Below are 23853 nucleotides of genomic sequence, written 5' to 3' on the forward strand. Positions count from 1 at the left end.
ACTATCCCATTCTTTTTTTCAGAAATCCAGAACAAATTTAATGTTCCATTAAGCACACGGGAAGGGATCAGTGAGAAAAACGTGGAGTTTCCCTCTTTTCTTGTTAGTCACTGTATAACCACTGACCTCTTATCATGCTTCATTGGTAGTGCAGTGACTTTGTGGCTAGCTTTTAGTGTTCCTTATTAAGATTTTTTTTTTAAAGTAAACTCTACACATAGGGCTTCAACTCACAACTCCAAGATCAAGAGTTGCATGCTCTAGCAACCGAGCCAGCCAGGCACCCAGTGTTTTTTCTTCGAATGGTCTCATTTATTGGCCTCGTGATGTCCATGAGGGTTCTAGATGTCACGCATACCACATAGCCTTTGTGCAAAATCCACATAGCTGCCATTGCTCTAGCTCCGCCAGAGGTTCAATTGGTATCTTATTGTTGACGTTTGTTTTTTTTTTTTTTTTTCACTCTTGCACCAGGCTCTTCTAAGTTGTAGAAATAAAGAAAAATGGCTTAGCTTTGGTTCAAAGAGGATTTTCCCCTGCAGCTGATTTTACTATAACATATAGCTTAATATAAAACCTAGCATTCTGAATACAGTTAGTCTTCAAAGTGGATTAGGGTTGTAGTGCTTTGGGCATCTATGAGGCATTAGTTACAGTACATTGCATTAACTTTACCAGTTGCTTCTCCCATAATGAAAGGGATACAGAGATCACCTGCTTGAATGGACGACCCAAATGCTATCTTTTAACTTCTGTTGAGTGTGATGGAGATGATAATTGAATGGCAAAACCACTCCCATTGTAAGGAAGCAGTAGAGCGTTCTCTGGGTCCTTTAGAGAAGACAAGCACAGACATTGGAGACGCTGAGAGCCAGGTCCTTTTCATGCCAGTGGTAATGGTAACAATAATGATCACAGCAGTACCAATTGTCGCTCTTTCCACCTCCCCCCTTCTTCAGAGCCTTAAATTAAATAAACCTGTATTTTAACCTCTTAAATTGACTTTAGTCTTTGCCAATCTCTGTGTGCGTTTGTGTGTGTTATACGTGTGTCTGTGTGTGAGTGAGGAGCTACTGAAATGATCAGTGGATTTCATACATGCAGCGTGGGTGGCGCTCTGTAGAGCAGATTTTTATAGTGCTCGGTGGTGTGTGTGTGATGTGTGAGTGCGACCAGACATCCCGTTACTACACTAGTAATGAACCGTTACTACATACCCGTTACTATACTAGTGATGAACATGCAATGCCTTTGCACGTGACCACAGGCATAAAAATAATGCAATCATGGATTTCACTTAGCGTTTACCGTGTGCTCGGGACTGTGTGCTCAGTGCTTTATGTGTATCATCTTGTTTATCTTTCACGACAAGCCCAGGAGGTGGTACTTAGTCTGGTTCTGCACCTGGGTCCACTGAGGCACTGAGAGATTCATTAACTTGTTAGTACATGGGGGCTCCAGAATTTGAACACAGATGTTCTCGTGCCAAATGCTTATACTTATTTGCACTTAATTGCTGGGTTATACCGTTTCCCATAAGTGAGGAAATAAATGAGTATTACATGTTTGATATAATTGAAAAATATGCTGTAAATGTCAGGGATATGCAAATATGTCTGCCAGCTTGGGAATTCATATGTCCAAGATTTGTATCTGCACATACTGAATTTATATTTATTTCAAACCAATCATGGGGTGGATATTAAGAAGGTATGTGATATTTTGTACAAGGCACATGCAGTAACTGTGTATTTTAGGTGTATGAATGAGCTGTCAAGTCAGATATCAACTTAGGACTGTTATGCTGACTTTTTTTTAAAGATTTTATTTGTTTATTCATGAGAGACACGCAGAGAGAGACAGAGACCCAGGCAGAGGGAGAAGCAGGCTCCCTGCAGTCAGCCCGATGCGGAACTGGATCCCAGGACCCCGAGATCACGACCTGAGCCAAAGGCAGATGCTCAACCACTGAGCCACCCAGTGCCCTTATTATGCTGACTTTTAAGACTGAAACCCTTCCATACCACAGAGGAGACCAAGCTAACCATGGGAGAGCATCAACTCTAACATCAGTTGTCTAGTTTGAACTCCAGCCCAGCTGCTGATCGCTGTATATCTTTTTAAAGAAACGTATTTATGCATTTTTTGAGTAATCTCTACACCCAATGTAGGGCTTCTACTCATGACCCCAAGATCAAGAGTCAGGCACTTCACCAACCGAGCCAGCTAGGCGCCCCTAGCTGTGTGTCCTTGAATGACCTCTCTGAACCTCATTTTTTTCCTCATTTGGAAACGTGGATAACGGCTAATTCATTGGGTCGATGTGAGGACTAATTGGGATGGAGCCTGATTCTTAGTAAGTGTGCAATAAATGTTAACTAGTCTTACTATGATTGTGCTCAGCTATTGATCTAATTTAAATCAAATTGTCTTTCTACCTTCAGTATAGAACCTGGGTATGTAAGTTTGTTCTTTAAAACATCTCCCCTCAGAAAACAAGTAACTTGTTTCTGGACCTGAGCCAACCACTTACCCATATGAGGTACTTAGTGCCAGCAAAATGGAAAATGAAATATTTTGACAATGTGCGATGGTCCTGAGGTAGGACATAAGAGGGTGCTGTTAGTAAAACAGTAACAGGAAGGATGGAGTAGTTTAGCTTTTATTTTTTATTTTTTTATTTATTTTTTATTTTTTTATTTTTTTTTAGTTTAGCTTTTAGAAGTGTGTGTGGTAACTTCTGTAAATCTAAAACTGTTCTTGAAATAAGGCTCATTTTTTTTTTTCAAAAGTCATGGTAATGTGTTTCTGGGCTCAGCTCTCCCCCAGTTAATGGATAGACTTCATCTTTTGTAGCTCAGCAAACAAGCTAACAAAGGCAGTCACAGGGTAGGCACTTCTTGAGCTTGGTCTTATTTATGAAATGTGGGGCTTGGCTTCCTCTGAGGCATGTGTCTGCTTCGAAACTCAAATAAACAGACATTTGGGGAAGAATAAATGATGGCTTCATGTCAGCCTTATAATCAGGATTGGCAGACATCCTCTGGGCAGGAAATGATGGAAGGGGATGGTAATGTTCTCGAGTGTTGGGGAGCACCCAAACTCAAGTCAGCCTGGGTTTCAAAAGAGTGTAGGATGAACTCTCTCCTCTCAGGGATGGTTAAACGGAGGCCATCACCAATAAGAGAAAGAGAATTGATTAAGCTCAACCCGGGGTGTTAAGAGCGGGTAGGTAAGCAGCTGTTTCCAAATGCATTCTTGTTCTGTTCTTTCATTGCTCCCCAAGGATCCATAGTCCAAACCCTCTTACCTAAGAAACCTGAGCTTTTAATTAATCAGGAATGACTGTCCTGGGCAAAGAGCAATATAGTTCCAGGTGACTTCTCCTGAGACCTCTTCTATGATGTAGTGGGTGTGACGTGATAATCTCAGGGAAATTATGACTATATTCAGAGCTGTCTCTAGGGATCCTGCCGGGCCGAGACCAATGATGTTCTTCAGCCTTTGCCTCTCCAGAAGGGTTTTGCAGTGGAGTAGCAATCTCCAGAGAGCTAGGAGCTGGGAAACGAATTGCCTTAGCTTCCTTCAAACCTGTGTTGCCTTCCTGGCTTACCCGCCCTCCCCCCCCATCATTTATTCATTCACACATGTTTATGGAGCATATATCCTGTATGAGGCAGCAAGCTCTATAACAGGCTGACAAAGATGAGTGGGGCATATATCTTGCCCAGATGGCAGTTACAGTCTGAGGGGAGGTAGGAAATGCACATCAATAATTATGATACAAGACGATAATGATGTGTTGAAAAGCAGAGTGGGTAAACTGCTCCAAGGTTGTTTTTGTTTCTAAAGATTTATTTTAGAGAGAAAGCATGAGAGAGAGAGAGTGGGAGGCAGGGTAGAGGGAGAGGGAGAAAGAGAATTCCCACCCCCATGCAGGGCTACAGCCTATGACTCCAAGATCACGACCCTGAGATCATGACCTTGAGATCACAACCCTGATATCATGACATGAGCTGAAACCAAGAGTTGGTCACTTAATGGACAGCACCACCCAGGCACCCTGCAAGGTTTTTTTTTTTTTTTTTTTTTTTTTTTAAGTACTTGTAAGGATTGATTTAAATGAATATGGAGGACATTCTCAAAGGAGAATATAAGCCACAAGGGGCAATGGGGAAGCCAAGAATATGTGCAGACTTGCTACAGAACCTTGGAATCTGCTTGAACTTTAGACCTGAAAATGCCCTCTAAGGTCATCTGGTCTCTACCTCAATGTGAGAATGTCCCCAGCAGGTTCAGTCTCTGCTTGAATACCTCCATTGATGGGGAACTCGCCATTTATTTTTGAAGTAACAGTGTCTGGTCACTGAAGGAAGTAGGGGAATCTTTAAGAATGGTATGTGTGAAAAAAAAAAAGAATGGTGTGTGTGTGAGAGAGAGACAGACAGACAGAGACAGAGAGACAGAGAGACAGAGACAGAGAGAGAGAGAGAGAGAGAGAGAGAGAGATGGTGGTGGGAGGGAGACAGAGGCAGGGCAGTCACCTAGTTTTGGTATCCTAGTATCCTAGGCTCTGCCTGAAGGACAGTGGGACCAAGGAGTGCTGACTGGCTGTTCTTTGAGTGAAGCCGGGGAGATTTTATTATGCTGAAGATGGAGCTTAATGTCCTGGTTCCAAGGTCCAAGGAGGCAAGGGTGAACTTGCACAGAAGGAGACCACGTGAGCAAGCCTTCAAGAACGGAGACTTTGCTCTGGCCAGCAAGATTTAAGCCAGTGCCTTACTATATCCCGAAAACAAGTCAGATTTACCTTTGGAAGCTAAATTAGAACCTGAAGACCACAGAGAAGGGGGGGCTTCCAAGGGTGTTTTAGTAAGTGACCATTTCAGCAGGGGGTGGCAAGGCTCATTCAAAGCAACCCAGGTTAGTGGAAACTCGGGCTGCCCCCCCTCGTGAGAGGCCCACTGTCCCCTCCGCCTCCGTGTGCTTGGGGGAGGTAGGACCTTCCTGCAGACAACCCTCAATTACAGGAGTTGCTGGGCTCCAGCACTTGGAGATCTCTGCTAACTTACCTCAGATGGACAGGTAGACTTCTTAACAGGTAAGAGGTATTAGAAACATTTGGGGACAAATTAGGAATGAGGGCTATACTGATGTTACTGGTTGCAAATATGAAGCTGCGTATGTGGCCTGAGCATGCCATTAAAAATAGTTCTTGCCTGTCTGACTCAGGCTAAAAAGCATCCAACTCTTAATTTCGGGGTTGTGAGTTCAAGCCCCACGCTGGGTGTAAAGATTACTAAATAAATAAATAAACTTTTAAAAACTATGTATATCTAGAAAGTAAGCTCTGCTTAATATTTGGGATATCATTTCTTTGAAAAATATTTAGAATTCAACAGGAACCCCCAAGGGAATGGCTGTTGACTTGGCGGCATATTTTAGCTAGGACACAAATAGAAACTGAATTAAACAGGGAAACGAAGTGATTGGTTTGCAGAATGGCAATCCCAAATATTAATCTGTTGACCAAATTGCAAATCAGGTCAAAGGCTTCATTTAAAAAAATGACACAACCAGCTTGAATGGTGACTGGAAAGATATATTGTTATAAGAAGTTGAAATGGAGGAGCTCCTGGGTGGCTCAATTCAATAAGCATATGCCTTCGGCTCAGGTCGTGATCTCAGGGTCTTGGGATCCAGCCCTGCTTCGGGCTCCCTGCTCAGTGGGGAGTCTGCTACTCCCTCTCCTGCCTGCCGATCCCTTTGCTTGTGTGTGTGCGTGTGCTGGCATATAAATAAATAAGTAAATAAGTAAGTAAATAAATCCGTCTTTTAAAAAAACTCTTATAAAAAAGTCAAAATGGAGTAATATGATAGAGTGGAGAAAACACTGGTTTTGCATTCAGAATCCCTGAGTTTGAATCCCATCTTGACACTTAAAATTCTTAATCTCTCTGGGCCTCAGTTTCCTCTATTGCTAACATGGGAAAAAGGGCACTTAACTCATTGGATGTTTCAAAGGCCTCTGGAGAAAAGACAGTGCTTGGCTCAAGAAATCCTAGGTGAATCGGAAAATCTTTAGGACCCTGGAACATTCCTAATCTACACTTGGTTGATTTTGTATTTGGTGCAAGTCCTCATTCTTATATATTGGCTTTGAACCCCAAGGGTACGAGCCTATAAATTGATTATTTAGGGATATCCTTTTATTAAGTGGTGGTGTTGCAAAGTTGTGTGTAAATCAGGTAATATGTAAAATGCATTTGGGAAACTCCCCACATAAGGAACTCCCTTTGTATAAGCCCAGAGGCCTTTCCAGAAGCTTTCCAAAAGAACTGTTCTATTACATTTTTTGTGCAGATCTCCACGTCCACATGTTGGAATTAGTTCTATCAAGGTATTTCATTAACTCCTTGCTGTGTGTGGGCTTATGAGGGAATGAGACGCATTCCCTCATAAGAGATGGGTGGAGACAAAAGCAGAATGAGCATTTGGACTCCTTAGTGCAATTTGTTTTTTCATTCTTCTTAGAAGTAAAAATGCTACCTCTAAAATCTATACCAGAAATGATCAAGGTAAAATATGGCTAAAAGATGTTTGATTTACAAAAAGCATTTTCAATTTCAGCCTTGTGACCTGGTCCAAGATTTCTCTTGTCAGAGCCTCAGTTTCTCAGCTGTGAACCTGGGTGGGATGGGGTAGAGGAAGGACAGATCAAATATCTAATGAAATTGGACTAAATTTCTAATGTTTCTTGCATGCCTACAATTCGATGCCCTCAGGAAGCTTTAGGGCTCATACATTTTCCAGCTGTCAGACGGAGTTAATATATGTCTTCCAAAAGTACCAGATTACTTCAGGGGAGTGATTGAGGATATGGGAAATTGGGCTCATTCTTTTCCTGGATATAGGGAGAAACAAAGCCATTCAACATTCAGGGACATGTTTTATGTTTATTTGGACACTATCAAGTTACTTAGCAGGTGGCTTCCTCCTAGAATGTGCCTTACTCATTTATTAATTGAATAAAAATGTTTGCACATGTAAAGAAACAATCTATTTGAATGGGTTCCTTTTGTAAAAACAAATGATTTGGGACGCCTGGGGGGCTCAGCTGTTGAGCATGTGCCTTCGGCTCAGGGCATGATCCTGGGGTCCTGGGATGGAGTCCCACATCGGGCTCCCCGCAGGGAGCCTGCTTCTCCCTCTGCTTGTGTCTCTGCCTCTTTGTGTCTCTCATGAATAAATAAAATCTTTTTAAAAAAATAAAACAAATGATTTATATATGAATGACCATTCTGATGTGTACATTTTAAAAATTTGTGTTTTCATACACTAGGATTGCTTAAAGCAAAGTAGACCTTTCTAGTTCATAGACTCTAGAGCTACAATAGAGTGTAGAGCTCACCCAGCGTAACCAATCCCCAGATCTCAATTTCAGGGCATGTAAAATACCGCGCAGTCACTGAATTGAGGCGAATTATGAGGGCAGTGGTCCAGAGTGTCAGCAACTTAGAAGAAGGGTTGGGGGGTGGAATGCAAGCCCAGGGGACGCCTGCCACTGGGGACAGCTTGAGGGCAGAGTACAGCTGGAGAAACAAACGGGCTATTCCTGAAAAGTGGGAACACCTGACAGCGTGACTTTCAGTAAGGCAAGAGCTCACAGTAAATGCAGAATTTTACAGGAATTAATTATTTACAGTTACTCCCTCCAGATACATTCCTTGCAGAAAGATCAACAACTCAGGGTGCAGTGGGGATGGTTGTGAAAAGCCAGATTACAGGGGCTGCCACTGAAAATCCTCCACTGAGCCCCCACCTTCTTCAACTCCTTTTTGGAGTCCTAAGAAAACGATTCTAAATTTTTTTGGGTGAGATGGTATGTAAAGGCTAGTATCCAACTGATGCTTGGCAAACAGGCCATTGTTTCCCATCAGAACTAAGCAAGTTTTACAATTTCAACATTTGTGTCTCAAGGAAGTTACCACAGTTCCGTTCAACCCTGGGACAAATTTGCAGCGCAGTGTGCAAACGCCTCTACTCTCTGAGTCTTGGTTTGCTTGTCTGTAAAAGGGGTTATCTTCTGACTTAGGGAAAGTGAAATGGCCGGAATTCTTGTCAGAAATAAAAGCCTACAGGGGTTGCTTTAGCACTTGAAAGGAATCCTTTCCTACCTTTGGAGCCTTTCTCACTGAGTTAAGCTTCTAGCTCTTTGAGTCTCTGGGTCTTTGTTTGCAAAGCCATTTATTATCTGTGAAGCTTTGCCTTTTTGATATGGAATTTCAGTAAAAGTCTGTAACCTGCCTGTGTCTGTTTCCTATTATCTCGAGCAGAAGAAACAGTGGAGATAAAATGATGGGTTCGTTCTTGGAAATCTCCGTTCCATCATTCCAGAATTTTGTGATCACCACGATGTAAACTCCCTCAGGGCACAGACTTGCTTTTGTGAGTCCCTGTTTTCCAGGCATCCAGAACACAGTGTACCCAATAAACATGTTTGGATGGGTGAATGAAGGAAGATTTATAGTAGATACATTCTCTTGTTCTCAGCCCTCACCCAACTGAACATTATGATCCAAACTGTTCTTTTGTAATTTCAAGAATATACCATGCTCTCCGGGTGCCTGGGTTTGTTTGAGTGTCCCACTATAGATTTCAGCTCAGGTGGTGATCTCTGGGTCCTGGGATTGAGCCCTGCATCCGGCTCTGTGCTCAGCAAAGAGTCTGCTTCTCTCTCTCTCTCTCTTTCTCTTTCTGAAGTAAATGAATAAAAACTGAAATCTTTAAAATATATATACCTCGCTCCCTTTCATACCTCAGTGTCTTTGCATGTGTGGCCTCTCTGTCTAGAAGCATGTCCTTCCTCTACCTGGAAAGGTCCTCTGCTGACCTTCAACCTTGGGTAGGTACTGTCTCCCCCACGAAGATCTCTCTGGATCAAGATCTCTCTCTCCTCTGGGTTCACACTGCATTTGACACATGCCTCTACTGAAGTGGCTTTTCTTACCAAACTGTAGTTCTTGGATTGGTTTTCTGCTCTCCTCTCCCGCCCAAGGTTTGAAGCAATGGAGGCCAGTGTCATCTCTGATAGGTGTTCAAAAATCATGTTTCAGAATAAATGGTTTCGTAGAAACTTTTCAGGAGGCCTTCACAGTACCCAGTATTGTGGAATGCTTAGAGTCTGGGCATATTAATGCTTTTTGATTGATTTGCTAGATTACCAGGTACTCTACCATGCTTCGGTTTTCTTAGCAGATACAGGCTGAACTCTGTCTTCAATGGCATAATCGTAGTCACGTTTTGTTCCTCTGAAACGTAGCATCTACCAACAATACAACACAAATACACACAAATTAAAAGGAAAAAAACTCGATATCCCTATGCCCTAAATGTCCTCCACTCCACCTCTCTCTCTCTCTCTCTCTCTCTCTCTCTCTCTCTCTCACACACACACACACACACACACACTGCTTTTTCACAGTCCAGATGAAGGTCCTAGAAGAATGTTTAACACAGTAGATGCTCAATGACTATTTAAAAATGAATAGATATTGGGACACCTGGGTGTTTCAGTCAGTTAGGAAGATGTCTGGCTCTTGATTTTGGCTCAGGTTGTGATCTCAGGGTTGTGGGACTGAGTCCTGAGTCGGGCTCTGTGCTTAGCACGGAGTTTGCTTGAGATTCCCTCTCCCCCTCCCTCTGCCCCTCTCCCCTCTTGCACTCTCTCAAAATAAAATAAAATCTTTTAAAAAAATTAGATGTCACTCACTTGCTTCACTGCCTAATTTCTGGAAGAAGTGGTGTAACTTTGCAAGCCTCCATTCATACTTCCTCTACTCACTCTTGAACTTCTGCCCATAGCATTTCTTCTCTGGCTGCTCCACTGCAGTTTTTCTCTTGGAGATCACCAGTGACCTAATTATAAAATCTAATGGAATTATCTCAGTCTTTCCCCTGCCTGACTTCATTATAGCCTTTGGCATCATTTATCTTTCTGAAATGTGTGGCGTAGTTGAAAAAAACCATGAGTTTTCCAGTAGAGAGACCCTAGCTGAAAGGTGTGCCCATCCTCTACTTGCTAGCTGGGTGAACTTGGGCAAGTCGCCTTTTAAAATCTCTCATCATCCTAAAATGGAGTTTTGAAATCTCTTTCTCGGGGTGGCTGAGAGGGTTACATGGGATTTTGTGTGCGAACACTTAGCCCCAGCGCCTGGCTTTCAGTAGGCATTCAATAAATGTTGGCACCTTTCCTCCCCTTTACTTCCGAATCATCCCTCATTCTTGGTTTTCCTCCAATCTATGTCTACGAATAGATCTTCACAGGGCTTTTCTTTTCCTCTTTTCCTTGTCCGCCTCTTCTTATTCCACATTTTTCTCCTGCCCTATTTCAGATTTTCCCCCATCTTTTACCTGAACTCTTTGCCGTGTGTATAGCCGATATTCCAAAAATATGAAACACTGAATACGAGCCTCCAGATTGGACTCTGTGTGTCCCATATTTTGTTCCTCCACTACATATTTCACAGTCCCTAGAACTGATGGTCTTCAAACACAGGTTGATAATATCATTCCCCCTGCAACAAACAAAAAATTTGAATAGCATTTTTATTTTTTTAAAGATTTTTATTTATTCATGAGAGACATACAGAGAGGGAAGCAGAGACACAGGCAGAGAGAGAAGCAGGCTCCATGCAGGGATCCCGATGCAGGACTCGATCCCGGGACCCCAGGGTCATGCCCTGGAGGATCACGCCCTGAGCCGAAGGCAGGCTTTAAACCGCTGAGCCACCCAGGGATCCCAGCATCTCTTTGTTTAAAGAATAAAATCTAAACTTTGAACACTTACCAATCTGATTCTCATTTGGCCTCATCTCCTCTGTGTCCCTCCATAGGCCCTTAACTTACTGCTCCCTATTTTCAAAAAATGCTTCATGAGTATTGACCCCTCAGTGCCTTTATTACAACTGCTTCTTTATGGGCAGCCAGCGGCTTAGCACTACCTTCAGCCCAGGGTGTGATGCCAGGATCCTGGGATCGAGTCCCACATCGGGTTCCCCACAGAGAGCCTGCTCCTCCCTCTGCCTGTGTCTCTGCCTCTCTGTGTGTGTCTCTCATGAGTAAATAAATAAAATCTTAAAAAAAAAAAACAACTGTTTCTTTATTCCAGAATGCCCTATTCTTCTTTTCTACTGGAATTCGTACTTTATCTTAGGTACGGATGCGTCCACAGAGCCAGCCTCCACCACCTCTTTCCCTCTAGTTAAAATGTAGCGATCTTCCCACTTCTCACACCTCTTTTTCACTTATATTTTGCACTTAATTAATCCTGCCTTGCTCCACCGTGTGCTTCAGTGCCCAAACCACGCCTTCTTTGTCTTGCTGCACTCTTAGCAGTTGGTAAGGAACCTCACACAGTGCTCTAGCTTAACAGATACTTGTAGAATTAAACTTGAGTTGGAAGTCAACAGGAATAGTCCTGCTTCCTCACGGGGGTATCCTCAGGGGACTTAATTCAGGATAACAGAGACTCACGTTTACAGACCACTTACTCTGTGCCAAGCACTGTTCGAAGTGTCCTATGCTGTTTGAGTGCCCACGACAACCCAGGGGGGAGATGTTATTAATCACTATGATCTTACAGGTGAGGAGACTGCGATGGAGAAATTAAGCAACCTACTCCCAAACCAAACAGTTAGTGAGTGGTGGAAAGGGGTCTAAAGCTCAGATAGCATGCCTTGGGCCTGTGCACTTCGTCACAAGGTTGGAGTGCCGATGGCATTTGCCACTTCCAAGGAAAGCAGCGTAATACTCAGACCATGCCACCTGCAAGGACAGCAAGGAGACAGATAGGGTGACGTCAGGAAGTTTCTTCCGGCCTTGGTTTGCACAAAGACCGTCCTTGTAAGGCTCAGAGGACAAGAAGATGATGTCTGCTGTGCCTTGGTATCCCGGTGTCAAGAGCACAGGGCAGCCAAATGTTGCTGTGCAAAAAAGTCTTCTTTGACTCTTAAGCCTTTTGATGAGCAATTAAACCAGGGAGGCTTATCTGGTGACCGTCTTTCTCCCGAGGTGGCGTCATTGTTCACCCTGACCCCTGCTAAAGGCTGGCGGAAGTGCTTTGCCAACCTCAGGCATTCCTGGTGGCTGAGAGGCCAAGCCAGCGCCCTGTCCTAGGGACCTGAGACTCCACGCAGGCCTCGTGCCATTTCCTTTCTCTTCCTCAGAAGGAGATGCTGGGCCTGGTGGCTGGCCAGCTGTGGTTTTATTGAGATTTGTTCAGCCAGCACGCTCTGGCCTCCTCTGACCACACAGATCCTGTGCAGTTTCCCCTGACGCCTTGGGCAGCTAGTACCTCCTCAGGGAAATGAGGTAGGGATTACTGAAAGGAACAGAATGCAGATGGCAGGTCTGTGAGGCCCCAGCTTCTTTCCAGCTCTTCCTCTTGCTCCTGTCTCCCCACTCCTGGCTCCTTGTCCTGTCACCACCCTAGTGACAAGTCCCCGATTTTCTGTCCCATCATGCAAGACATTACAGTCGTTTATGGGTTTCAGGGAGGTGTTTAGGATCCAGTAATCAAGATGCATAAATGAAATGCCTTTTTTTTTTTTTAAAGTGAGAATCTGGGGCCTCACAGATCCTTGGTGGGGGGGTGGGGGACTGGGCCTTTAAGACATCATCTCTTTCCTGCCACTGCCTTTAACTAAGCTCCAGTTACCTTTAAAGATGTTCAGAGAAAGCCATTCTACCCATCGTTGGTCATACATTCCAGTCCCTAACTGGATTTACTCTCAATAGATGTTTATCATCCAACCTGAATCTCCCACACTGAGCTCTACACTCACTTCCTCTTGCTGGCAGCACAAGGAGAGCTAGAAGGTAGGACCTCCCATCCTTCACTTTGCATTTAAAGAAGGATAATAACCCCGCGCCACAGCATCATTCACATTTCTGTCCGATTTCCAGCTTCTCTGGTAGTAACAGGGTCCACTCGGTGCATGCCTGCTGCCTGCTTCTTTCCCTTCCTTGTACACAGGTCAGCCCTTGGGTTTGGAAGTTCCCTCGTCCCAAGCTTGCCGGTGGGGACCCTCTGGCTTGTGGCAGCAGTGTTGAGGGGGACACTCCTGGCTTGGCTCTTGGGAGTTGCCAGCCCCTGGCACCCCTCGGGCAGTTGGGATGGTGGGTCCCTGGGGTCTGGCCCTTTGCACATCAGTGGGATAGGCACTCAGGAGAAATCTGGCTTCACAGCTAGTATTTTTCACTTAGGTTCCCTCCTGAAGTTTTGGCTGAAAACCAGACTATAGTTAGTGGGTCTCCAGAAGTAATGGACAGGTGTTGGGTGTCTTGTGTCTGCAGGAAAAGGGAGCCTGAACAGCTGAGCATAAACAACAGTTGCTTGGTAATATGAGCTCCTTTCATTTAAAGTCAGAGGCCTGGCTGCGGCTGGGGGAAGGGAGGCCAGGTTGTTCTGGCCACCACCTGTCTGGGAGGCCAGAGGTGAGGTCAGCTTCCCAGAGAGAACCACAGAGTCTTCTCGGAGCCAAATGTGGGACAGTGGCAGGGAGAGGAATGCAGGGGCTGAGATTTTGAAGTCCTAACCCCCATGCCGCCAGCTGCTTGGGGAAGTTATTTTTCAGCATTCTGTGCTTCCGTTTGCCCACTTGTCAGACAGTGGATGGAACTGAATAACGGCCTAGAGCTTCGTGATACACCCAGCCGAAGTGAGGGCTGGTAAAATTCGGGTGCCACGGGGGCCCCCCTGCTTTCCGGAGCTGATACGGTTGCTGAGATTCCGGTGGCCTCCAATGGGCTCCCAAAGACCTGGGTTCAAGTTCCGGCTTTGTCTTTGAGATGATTATTATTTATCTATGACCTTGGATAAAGTTTTGTCTCACTCCTAGGTCACTGGGAAGATAAAATAGTATGTAGGGACGTCCTTTACAGAAGCGTAAAGGTTACTATGCCACGAAACACCCAGGATACCGAAGAGAATCTAAGAGAGGAGAAACTTGGTTCTTCCCTCAACACGCTTGTTGTCTGTTTAACAGTAAGGATGGCTCGCCGTCTAGGGGCTCTCATTTCTCAAAGCAGTTCCCCCTTTATCATCTCACTGGGTCATGCCATGGTAAAAAAAAAAAAAAAAAAGACAAACAGGTGGCAGGGGGCCGGGGGATGTGGTTTGAACGGGGTTTTAGTGGATAAAGGCTTGAAGGAAAGAAGGCAGCAGTATGCAAGGACAGTGCTGGGGACCTGCGGTCCTCTGGGCATCTGCTTGCTGCTCAGCCAAGTGAAACCATTTCAGATTTCGTTTGGAGGAGGTTTTCCCTCAGGCCGGGTGAAATGTAAATGATCATTCTCAACTACTGCTGTGCCCAAGGCTTAGATTAAATCTCCCAGGATTTTTAGATTTTAGGTCCAGAATCCTATTGTGGGTGGGAAAAGCGGCTGCGGTGGGTGGGAAGAGGGAGCCTGGTGACTTTAATTCCTTCTAGGAGGCATCCATTTAAATTCAGAGTGCTCAACTTTGGGGGGGGGGCCTGGTCCCCCTATGAGTCCACCCCCCATACCCATCAAGTCGATTAGCCCTGTGTTGTGGATCATCATGTTTGTGTTTGTGTGTTTGCTTTGTGTTGTTTGGCTTCCTGTTTCGGCAGGCTCCTCAACAGGCAGGTTCCTTGCAATGGGAAGTTACTGGATCCCCTGCAAAGCGCTTGTCCTTGGAGGAAGTCCAGGGCAGTGAGCAACTGGCGCCTGGGCTTAACTCCGTATCCTGAAGTTTGGAGTTGCCATCATGCGCCCTCAGCATTCCCCGGGGCCGGAAGAAGCATTCTGTTCCTTGCCAGGCCGGACACCTGAAGGGGGTTTCTCCTTTCTGTGTCATGTCCGGGAGTTAAAAAAGTGATACCAAACCACCTTTGAGGGAGCCAATGGCCGGATGTGGAGAGTCAGAAATAAGACGAGCCGATGTTCCAGGGAGTCATTTACAGGTGGGCCTGGCCTTGGCTTTCCGGCCACGGTACCTCTGTCCCCCAGCGCAAAACTTACTTCCCGTCGTTTCCTGGCCTCTTGGACATTGTGCAATGTCCTGAAACCTTGAGCTCCTCTCCGTGGGTCATTCCAGGGCGTGATGGACCGACCCATGGCCAGTTGTCATACTTGATGTCTCACTGGCCTGCAGGGACATATTTTCTTGCAGTGAGTTCTTGTAGTCTTTGAGAAATGTGCTATTTGTTCAGCTTTGGGACACTCATGAAATGTTCCTGCATCCTCCATGCTGGTGGGGAAGCTGGGCATCAGCTCTTCACTGGAAATTGGACTCATAGAGTCCATAGAGGGGCAGAGAAGAAATCGAATCGAATTGTGGATTCAGCGGTGCATTCTTCTGTGCTCCTCCTGGTCTATCTGAAAGCTACTGACTCTACTTTGTGGAGAGGCGATTAGTGGAGAGGCTTATGCTCTGGACTGGGAGGGAGGAGAATGGACCATACAGCCTCTGCTCTAGAAGCTGGGCTGGTTTAGGCTCAGTCCCAGGTGGAGAATGCCTCGTTCAAGTGGATCAGTTCTCGGGCCAGGCTCTCAGGGCTGGAGGTACTTGGGTCTAGGGAGTGAGTGGGTCAGCCTACCTTCAGACACTGCCCGGGCTGATTCACTTCCCGGGTTCCATGACCTGGGGGACATCTTAGACTTTCTGTGACTCAGTCCATACCCCTTGCAGGTTGAAGCAGAATTGAATCATCCCCCAGGAACGTAACTCCCAGGGGGCTTTGCTGGATGCTTTGCCTTCTGGGTGCTCACCTTCCAATAACTTCATTGTGTGCTTGGGATGGGGCTACAGTATTGACAGGGCAGCTCAAGATGGAGAGGGATCAGTCCCTGTTTCCTTGCTGGTCCTGTGTGTCCTGTGTCTCTCAGATCCTATTGTCTGTCCTTCCTCCGTAAGTCATGTCCGCTGTCCTCAGCTTATTCCACAAGAGAACCCTTCTCTCCTCTCAACTGGTCATTTTGGAAGCAGCCTCCAGGGAACCTTACGGGAAGGGGAGGGGGGAAGGGGCTCTGACTACTCCCAGCCTTCCCGTGCACCTGCCTGCCCTCCCAAACCATTCAAAGAAAGCACTTTTTCTTCGAAGACATCCTGCTGAAAATGAAAAGCCCCCTGCTTTCCCCTCAACCCTGGGTCTTGGGTGGCCTTGGGGAGTGAGGACTGAATTCCTGATTCCTCCCTTCCCCCAAAGAAAAAGCTGGGCGTTCGACTAATGGGAGCTTGCCTGGCCAATCGGTGCTTTGAGAAAGTTTGGTTTGTGATCCTGTTTCATTAGGCTGATTGGAGCAGCCGGTGCGCGGAGGTAGAGTCCCTCCCCAAGGGGCTCCGCGCTCGGCTGCCCCGGCCGTCGCTGCCGTGCGTGCCCCTTCTGGACAGAAGTGACCTCCCCTCCCCTCCCTCGGCTCCCCCCTCCCGCTTTTTTGTTTCTGTTTTTATCCAGTGTCTCGCTTCCTCTCTCTCCCCCCGCCCCCCGCCCCCCGCCTCCCGCCCTCCGCCTCCCTGCAGCGCCACGCCGGCTCCGCAGCCCGGGCGGCCGACCGCGAGCCGCTGAGAGCGCGCCGAGCCGCCCCTGGGGCCCCGCCGAGCCCCGCCGAGCCCCGCCGAGCCCCGCCGAGCCCCGAGGCGAAGACGCCAGCGCCGGGAGAGCGCGCGAGGAAAACAAGCGGGCGCCGCGGGAGCCCCGGAGGGCGGCCGGGAGGGGGGCGCGCCCCGGAAAGTTGCCCCGCGGCGCCCCGGGAGCCGGGCCTGCCCCCCGCGCGGCTCGGGCGGCGAGGGCGCCCCCGGGAGCGGCCCGGAGCGCGGACCCCATGCCGGCGGCCAACATGCTGGAGAACCTGCAGCCGCCCGCCCTGCAGGTGCCCGCGCCCCAGGGCGCGCCCGAGGGCGGCCCGCTCTGGTCCAGCTCGTCGACCCCCACGCTCCGCCGCCGGCGCTTCAAGATGCGCCGCACGAAGAACGTGCAGGAGCAGAGCCTGGAGGCCGGGCTGGCGCGGGAGCTGCCCGGCGTCCTGGCCCCGGGCAAGGAGTTCCTGCAGCTGCCGTCCATCGAGATCACGCCCTCCAGCGACGAGGACACCCCGTGGTCCAACTGCTCCACACCCAGCGCGTCTCCGCGCCGAAAGCGCTTCCTCCTCCGCAAGTGGCTCAGGGTGAGGGAGCGGAAGGAGTGCAGTGAGAGCAGGTACGTCCCCGCGCCGCCCCTGCCCCCGACCTGCGCCTGCAGCCCCCGCCCCGGCCCCCGGGGGGCGTCCGGGCCCCCACCTCGGCCGGCAGCGGGGGCGCCCTCGCGGCTGCTGCGCGTGTCGCCCTCCGCCCCCCTCCGGGGCCGGGGCCGGGGCCGGGGCTGGGGGCCTGCGACTCCCTCCCCGTGGGGCTGCCCGCCGCTTTCCATCTCATTCCATCCTCTCTGCAGAATGAACAGGAAAGCCCTTGGCAGCTCGCATCTGTTGGGTCCTTAACCCGGGCAGGTCCCTACAGCCCGCGCCGGGCATCAGGAAAACTCTGCGCTAGGCACCACTGTTGTTCCCGTTTAAGACGTGGACACAACCGAAGCCGAGAGAGGTTAAGGGGCGCCTCCACCCTACACTTACACCGCTGAACTCCGCTTCAGTTTTTATGTTATCGTGGCCACAACCAGCTTGCCTGTCCTGGCCCACACGTGGAGTGCACCTGCTGGAACATGCAGGTTGAGAGAGGCACATTTCCTACTACAGAGAGTCTTCGGACTTCTAGAGCTGCTGTGGTTTGTGGCAGCTCCTCCCCTTTTTTTTTCCCCTGGGTTAGTGTGGCATCTGAATAGTGGGAGAAGTTGTCCTGTCACCCAGCGTAGAAAACCATAGGGCAGGTCCATACAGCCTTGGCTAGGAGGTGTGTTGGAGCCAAATCCACCGCCTGGTTGCAGGGAGAGGGATCCTTACAGGCTCTTTGATACCATGGACTCTGCTCCTTTAGACACTCCAGAGTTCTATCTCTTAAGGGAGGTTGGCACCCTTCTTTGGGCAGCTGAAGGATTGGCCACCTTGCCCAGGACTCCTCCTCCCAGCCTGTCCTGTTTCATCCACATCAATTCAACCAGTGTTTATTGAATGTTCTCCTGAGCTCCATCCGGTACCGGCTAATGTTGATGGGGTCCTGGAGGGCGAGCAGGGAGGACTGGGTAGAAAAAGGAGGTGCCAAGTTGTAGGAGGAGGATGGGTGGAGACTCGTGTGACCAATTGAGACAAGTGAGTTTCACTCCTCTGGAGGAGGTGGAGCCATTGGAAAATAGAAAGATGCTGAAAGAGAGTCTCAAACTGACCAATACAGACAGGTGGTAGAAAACAGCAGGAAAAGTATGAGGCCGGGGGCATGAGATCAGGAAAGAGGAACAGTATGGACAAAGGCAAAAGAAGCAGGGTGGTGGCACCAGGCTGGCTCAGTGGGGAGAACCTGTGGCTCTTGGTCTCTTCAGGGTCGTGTGAGCACCACATTGGGTGCAGAGGTTACAAAAAAAAAAAAAGAAGAAGAAGAAGAAAGAAGTAGGCCTTGTCTCTTTGAGGGGACACTGAGGAATTGGTGGGGTTATGATAAGCTTTCCACAATCTCTTTTCCTTTAACTGGAAGTGGTTCTACTTTCAAGTGCGGATGTAGTTTTTTGTGGACCTGAGGATAATTCTTTCTGTCTGGTGCCCCATCCTGCTGCCTTTTCCACAGAGTCGAGAGAAGAGGAGCAAGCTTATTTTTAAATTTCTTCTCTTCTTCCTTTTTCTTCTCCTTCTTTTAAGATTTTATTTATTCACTAGAGACACAGAGAGGCAGAGACATAGCCAGAAGGAGAAGTAGGCTTCCTGTGGGGAGCCTGATGTGGGACTTAGTCCCAGGACCCCACGGGTCAGGACTTGAGCCAAAGGGAGATGCTCAACCACTGAGCCACCCAGGTGCCCCCCCTTCTTCTTCTTTTTTAAGGTAATCTCTATGCCTAGTGTGGGGCCCGACGTCACAACCAGACTCTACCAGCTGAGCCAGCCAGGAGCTAATCTTGAATTCAGTGCAATCCCTATCAAAGCACTGGGTGTTATGCTATATGTTGGCAAATTGAACTCCAATAAAAAAAATTAAAAAACATAGTTCATCATGGTTTGTCAGCTTTCCTCTCAAATGCGAGAGGCCCTCGTAGAGAGCCTCCCCTGAAATGCGAGAGACCCTAATAGAGACCCCGTTTTGGTTTGGGGATTCAGCACACATATTGAGGACAGAATATGGGGAAGAGTCTTGCATTGCGGCCAGGGTGAGGATGGGGGTGGATTTGGTTAGAATTAAGAAAGGTTTTCTTGGTTTTGAGAGTTGTCCAAGGATGCCATAGAATCTTCAGTATTCTTAAAATCAGGAAGGATTTTCACCCTCTAGGTGTAGATGAAAGCAGTCTTTTAAATGATGGCTTGCTGGCTGAGAAGAGTGTGTGTGTGTGTGTGTGTGTGTGTGTGTGTGTGTAATAAAGGCAGACTCTGGATTCAAACCCAAATTGGTCTGACTCCCATATCGTCTCTTACCCACTTACGCTGCCTCCTGTTGGAATCTCTCCGGATCTCCGCAAAGATAAAACCCCATCGTGGGGAGGCCTTAGGAATGAAAGGCTGCATGGAGGGAAAAGAAGCAGTCGAGCGAGTAGATGCTTGTAGATGCCCAGGAAGTTTGCCTGAGAAGGAGCTGGCGTTCGGAGGCAGCAGACCAGAAAGAATATTGGACGTGAAGCCAGAAGATTTCAGTTTATTTTTTTTTAAAGATCTTATTTATTTATTCATGAGAGATAGAGAGAGGCAGAGACACAGACAGAGAGAGAGAGGCAGAGAGGGAGAAGCAGGCTCCATGCAGGGAGCCTGACGTGGGACTCGACCCCGGGTCTCCAGGGTCACGCCCTGGGCCCAAGGCAGGCGCCAAATCTCTGAGCCACCCGGGCTGCCCCAAGATTTCAGTTTAAATTTAAGTTCTGTCGTGTAGTGGGTGTGGGACCTTGGATACCTCACTTCAGTCATGCTCTGTGTGCGTCATCTTCATCATGGAAAGGGAGACGTGTCTCAGGAGTAATACACGTGCAAACGTTTTCCAGCCGCACCTGGGACTCCTCACGCGTTACAGGATTGGCAAACTGCTCTGCTCTGGGCTGGTTTAGCCGGGGCATCAGCATCCCAGGCCCGGCCTGCTGGCCTTCCTTCCTCTCCACACTCCCCACTCCGAGTCGACCTCTGTGCAGGGGAGAAAAGCCCCTTTCAGGCCTCCAGGGTCTGGTGCCATAGAAAGCAAGGGGCTGTGGATTTTAACTGCACGAAGTTAAACGCGGAAAGGATTGAGAGGAGCACCTGGGAGGCTCAGTGGTTGAGCGTCTGCCTCTGGCTCAGGGCGTGATCCTGGGGTCCTGGGATCCAGTCCCATGTCAGGCTCCCTGCAGGGAGCCTGCTTCTCCCTCTGCCCGTGTCTCTGCCTCTCTCTCTCTCTGTGGCTCTCATGAATATATAAATAAAATCTTAAAAAAAAATCCTAGGAAGAAAGAAGTGGGGAAGATGGTTTGGAGAACCAAGGGCCTTGGGGTGCGGTACTGAAATAATGCATGCCCAGCTTCGTCTGGTTCATCTTCGTATCCTCACTGTCTAGCACTGTGCTTGGCCGTCTGTGGTGATTGATACATGTTTGTTGACAAATAAATAAAAAATGAGTGTAAGAATGATTCTTTTTTTCTCTACTGTTTGGAATGGAAGTATCTTTAATTCATAAGTCAAAATTTCCTGGAGGAGCTGAGTTTAGAGCTGAGGTTTTCTTTTTCCCCCATGACAGCTTTATTGAGATATAATTTATGTAACATACCAACCATTCAGTCATTTAAAGTATAAAATTCAGTGGTTTTTAGCATATTCCTGGATATGCATAATCTTCACTGCAGTCAATTTCAGAGAGCATTTTCGTGACCCCAAAAGGAAACCCACACCCTTTATAAATCAACCTCAGTGCTCCTGTTCCTCATCATGCTAGCCCATGCAGGCATGCCTCTGCTTACTGTGGAGAGCAGTAGGTGTTTCAAATTTTCTTTTGTTTTAAAAGTTCATATATTTATTTGAGAGAGAGCAAATGTGAGCAGGGGGATGGGTAGAGGGCACGGGAGAAAGAATCTCAAGCAGACTTCCTGCTGAGCATGGAGCCTCACGTGGAGCTCAGTCCCATGACCCTGAGATCATGACCCGAGCCAAAATCAAGAGTTGGCCACTCAACCAACTGAGCCACCCATGTGCCCCAAGAACAGGGTTTTTTTTTTTTTTTAAAGATTTTATTTATTTATTCATGAGAGACACAGAGAGAGAGGCAGAGAGGCAGGCTCCCTGTGGGGAATCTGATGTGGGACTCAATCCCAGGACTCCAGGATCAGGACCTGAGCCAAAGGCAGATACTTAACCACTGGGCCACCCAGGTGCTCCAAGAGCAGAGTTTTGAATGGAGACCAGATGCTTGGCAAAAGCAGCACGGGGTTGGGGTAGGGGGTGGATTGTTGGCTTGAAGATGGGAACGGATGACCACGAATGGTCTCGATGAAGGATGTGGAAAACAGGGTGGTGAACTGATGGGCTGACAGATTTATGCTGAAGGGTTTGAGCTTGAGTTTATCAGTCAGTCAACAGCAATGCGTTGAGATCCCATTGACCGTGTGCTCAGTAAACAAAGAGGATTCAGCTCACGGAGGAGCTGCTATAGGTTCTAGAACCTGGGATTGATGCTGAGCCGTGCCCTGTGTGAACTGGGTGGTGAGGTAGGGGCCTGAGCCCTGCTTTGTTCTTGCAGCACTCTGGCTGGGAATCGTTGTCTTTGCCACCATTTAACATAAGATGGTAATTAAAAAAAAAATATATATATATATATATATATATTTAGTTAGTTAGTTCTGGCCGCATTGTCCTCTGAGCTCCCTGAACAACAGAGTCCGAAGTGGATGGGACAAGCTTTTGGAATTAGTGCCTGTACGTCCCCCTGCATTCCTTGGCTGTCACTGGTTGTGGCAATTTTTCAAAACTCTCTCTTGAGGGGTGCCTGGGTGACTCAGCCAGTTGAGCAACTGCCTTCGGCTCAGGTTGTGATCCCGGGGTCCTAGGATCAAGCTCGGATCGATCGGGCTCCCCGCTCAGTGGGTAGCCTGCTTCTCCCTCTGCAGCTCCCCCTGCTTGTGCACTGGTTGTCTCTTCCTCTCTGTCAAATAAATAAACAAAATCTTTTTAAAAACCCCCAAAACTCTCTTGACCTGCCAGATTCTGTTGAAAAGTCAGAAACTGCACCGAGATGGCATCCTGTTCTGATTCCCTGAAGGGGGAAGGGAGCGCTGACAGGGGCCCAGCGTGCAGGTGTGGATGGCTACCTGTAGGCTGCCTTCCCAGGGGACTCAGCAGCACTTCTCTGCCTCTTTGTCCAGGGCGACACCCCCCCCCCCCGCCCTGTTATCGTCATCCTTTGCACCACCATTTCCCTTGGCTGTTCTCTCCCCTCTTCTGTGTAACATGCTCACCCTGCTTAGAGTCCCTTCACCTTAGAGCCTCAGGGTTTCTGCTCTGCTGCACACATCTGACCTCAGGCGGCGGCGCTCACTGGGTCTGCGCAGCCAGGTAGACCAAGGGTATCCACCTGGTGGTGCCAGCCTCTCTGGTGTGTGGGTTGGCAGGTAATGGCGTCGCTGGAGTATTTATCTTGATTCTTCAGCCCTTCCCTCTGACCTTTGGAGAGAGCCTTGCTTCTGGTTTCAGCTCCATTTCTGGGGGAGCCGGGTGAACTGGGCTTCCAGATGCTCTGTGCATACCCTGCCATGTATGAGAAGCCCAGCGAGTGGGGGAAGAGAGGAATGCCATGCTTTCTCAACACAAAACAGCAAGAACAAACGCAGAGGAGCCCTGTGATGCATCAGCAATTAGTGCTGCAAAAGGTGAAACTAGTGAAAACCTACTAGACCCATAAATCCTTGAGGGCGGGGACTGCGTCTTTGGGCCAAGTTTGCTGCTGAGCGCCCTCAGTCTGTAATCACATTTAATCTGCACAAGAAACACCCCCCGCCCCCCACCTCAAGGTGGGTTTTATGGCTGAGAAGCCTGAAGTTCAGAGATCAACTTGCTCCTGATCAACCAGAGGCGAGGGTGAGATCTGAACCATTCCAGAGCCCGAGCTCCTGACAGACCATCTCTCCAGGGCCTGCAAACCGCTGGCTCTTGCATGTTTGAGAAGCCACCCGCGTGGAGGGGAAGGTGTGAGAGAGGGTGGGGACGAGGGCACAGGATGCGAAGGCCTCCGGGAGGAAGCGTTACGGGCAGGTGCCGCGAGTGAGGCCTCTGCTGACCGGCCTGGGCCATGGGCTCCCGGACAAGCCGCCGGCCTCTGGCTGTAGATGCGGTTTCCAGATGCTGACAGTTGGTGGAAACTGAGGGGGTCGAGGTAGAGCCCCAAGGGCTGACTCACACTGGCCAGGGTCCCCTGTGGGAGGTGGTATTTTTAAGAGTTTCCGTGGGGGTTATAGTCTCGGGGGCACCGGTTACGTGTCAGCCAGGAGGGGGGGCGGCGGGTGATCCCGGGGCAGATTAGCGGGTGATGGTTCTGCCCTGGGTGGTTGGTTTCTCTCGAGTACTCTCCATCCACCAGTTGCTAGGCTGGTCACTGATAATTGCTTCTAGGGTAACACCGTTTTCCATTACGGCGTCTGAATGGCTAAGCTTCCTGACCTCGGCGGGCGAGCCCTGGGCCCGGAGCAGGTGTTCAGCCCCGCCAAGCTGGCCTGAGAGCGGCCCCCGCCGTGGTTGCCGGGTTGGGGTGCGTGC

The 23853-nt window shown here is 48.5% G+C and overlaps 1 protein-coding gene across 5 annotated transcripts in view; it reads left to right on the forward strand.

Moving 5' to 3' along the window:
* Positions 1-4767: 4767 nt before the first annotated feature.
* Positions 4768-23853, forward strand: part of GRAMD1B (GRAM domain containing 1B) — a 175017-nt gene continuing 155931 nt past the window's right edge. For 2 of the 5 annotated variants that reach the window (XM_077893923.1, XM_077893924.1), the window contains exon 1: positions 16834-17222. In XM_077893923.1, coding sequence (XP_077750049.1) covers positions 16849-17222 — 374 coding nt within the window. In that variant the 5' untranslated portion in view covers positions 16834-16848. Of the gene's footprint in view, positions 5102-13702; positions 17223-17453; positions 18586-23853 lie in introns of those variants that run through there. The other 3 variants (XM_077893939.1, XM_077893930.1, XM_077893938.1) reach the window with 3 other exon arrangements.

This window comes from Canis aureus, chromosome 3, assembly GCF_053574225.1.
Source record: "Canis aureus isolate CA01 chromosome 3, VMU_Caureus_v.1.0, whole genome shotgun sequence".
Lineage (NCBI taxonomy): Eukaryota > Metazoa > Chordata > Mammalia > Carnivora > Canidae > Canis > Canis aureus.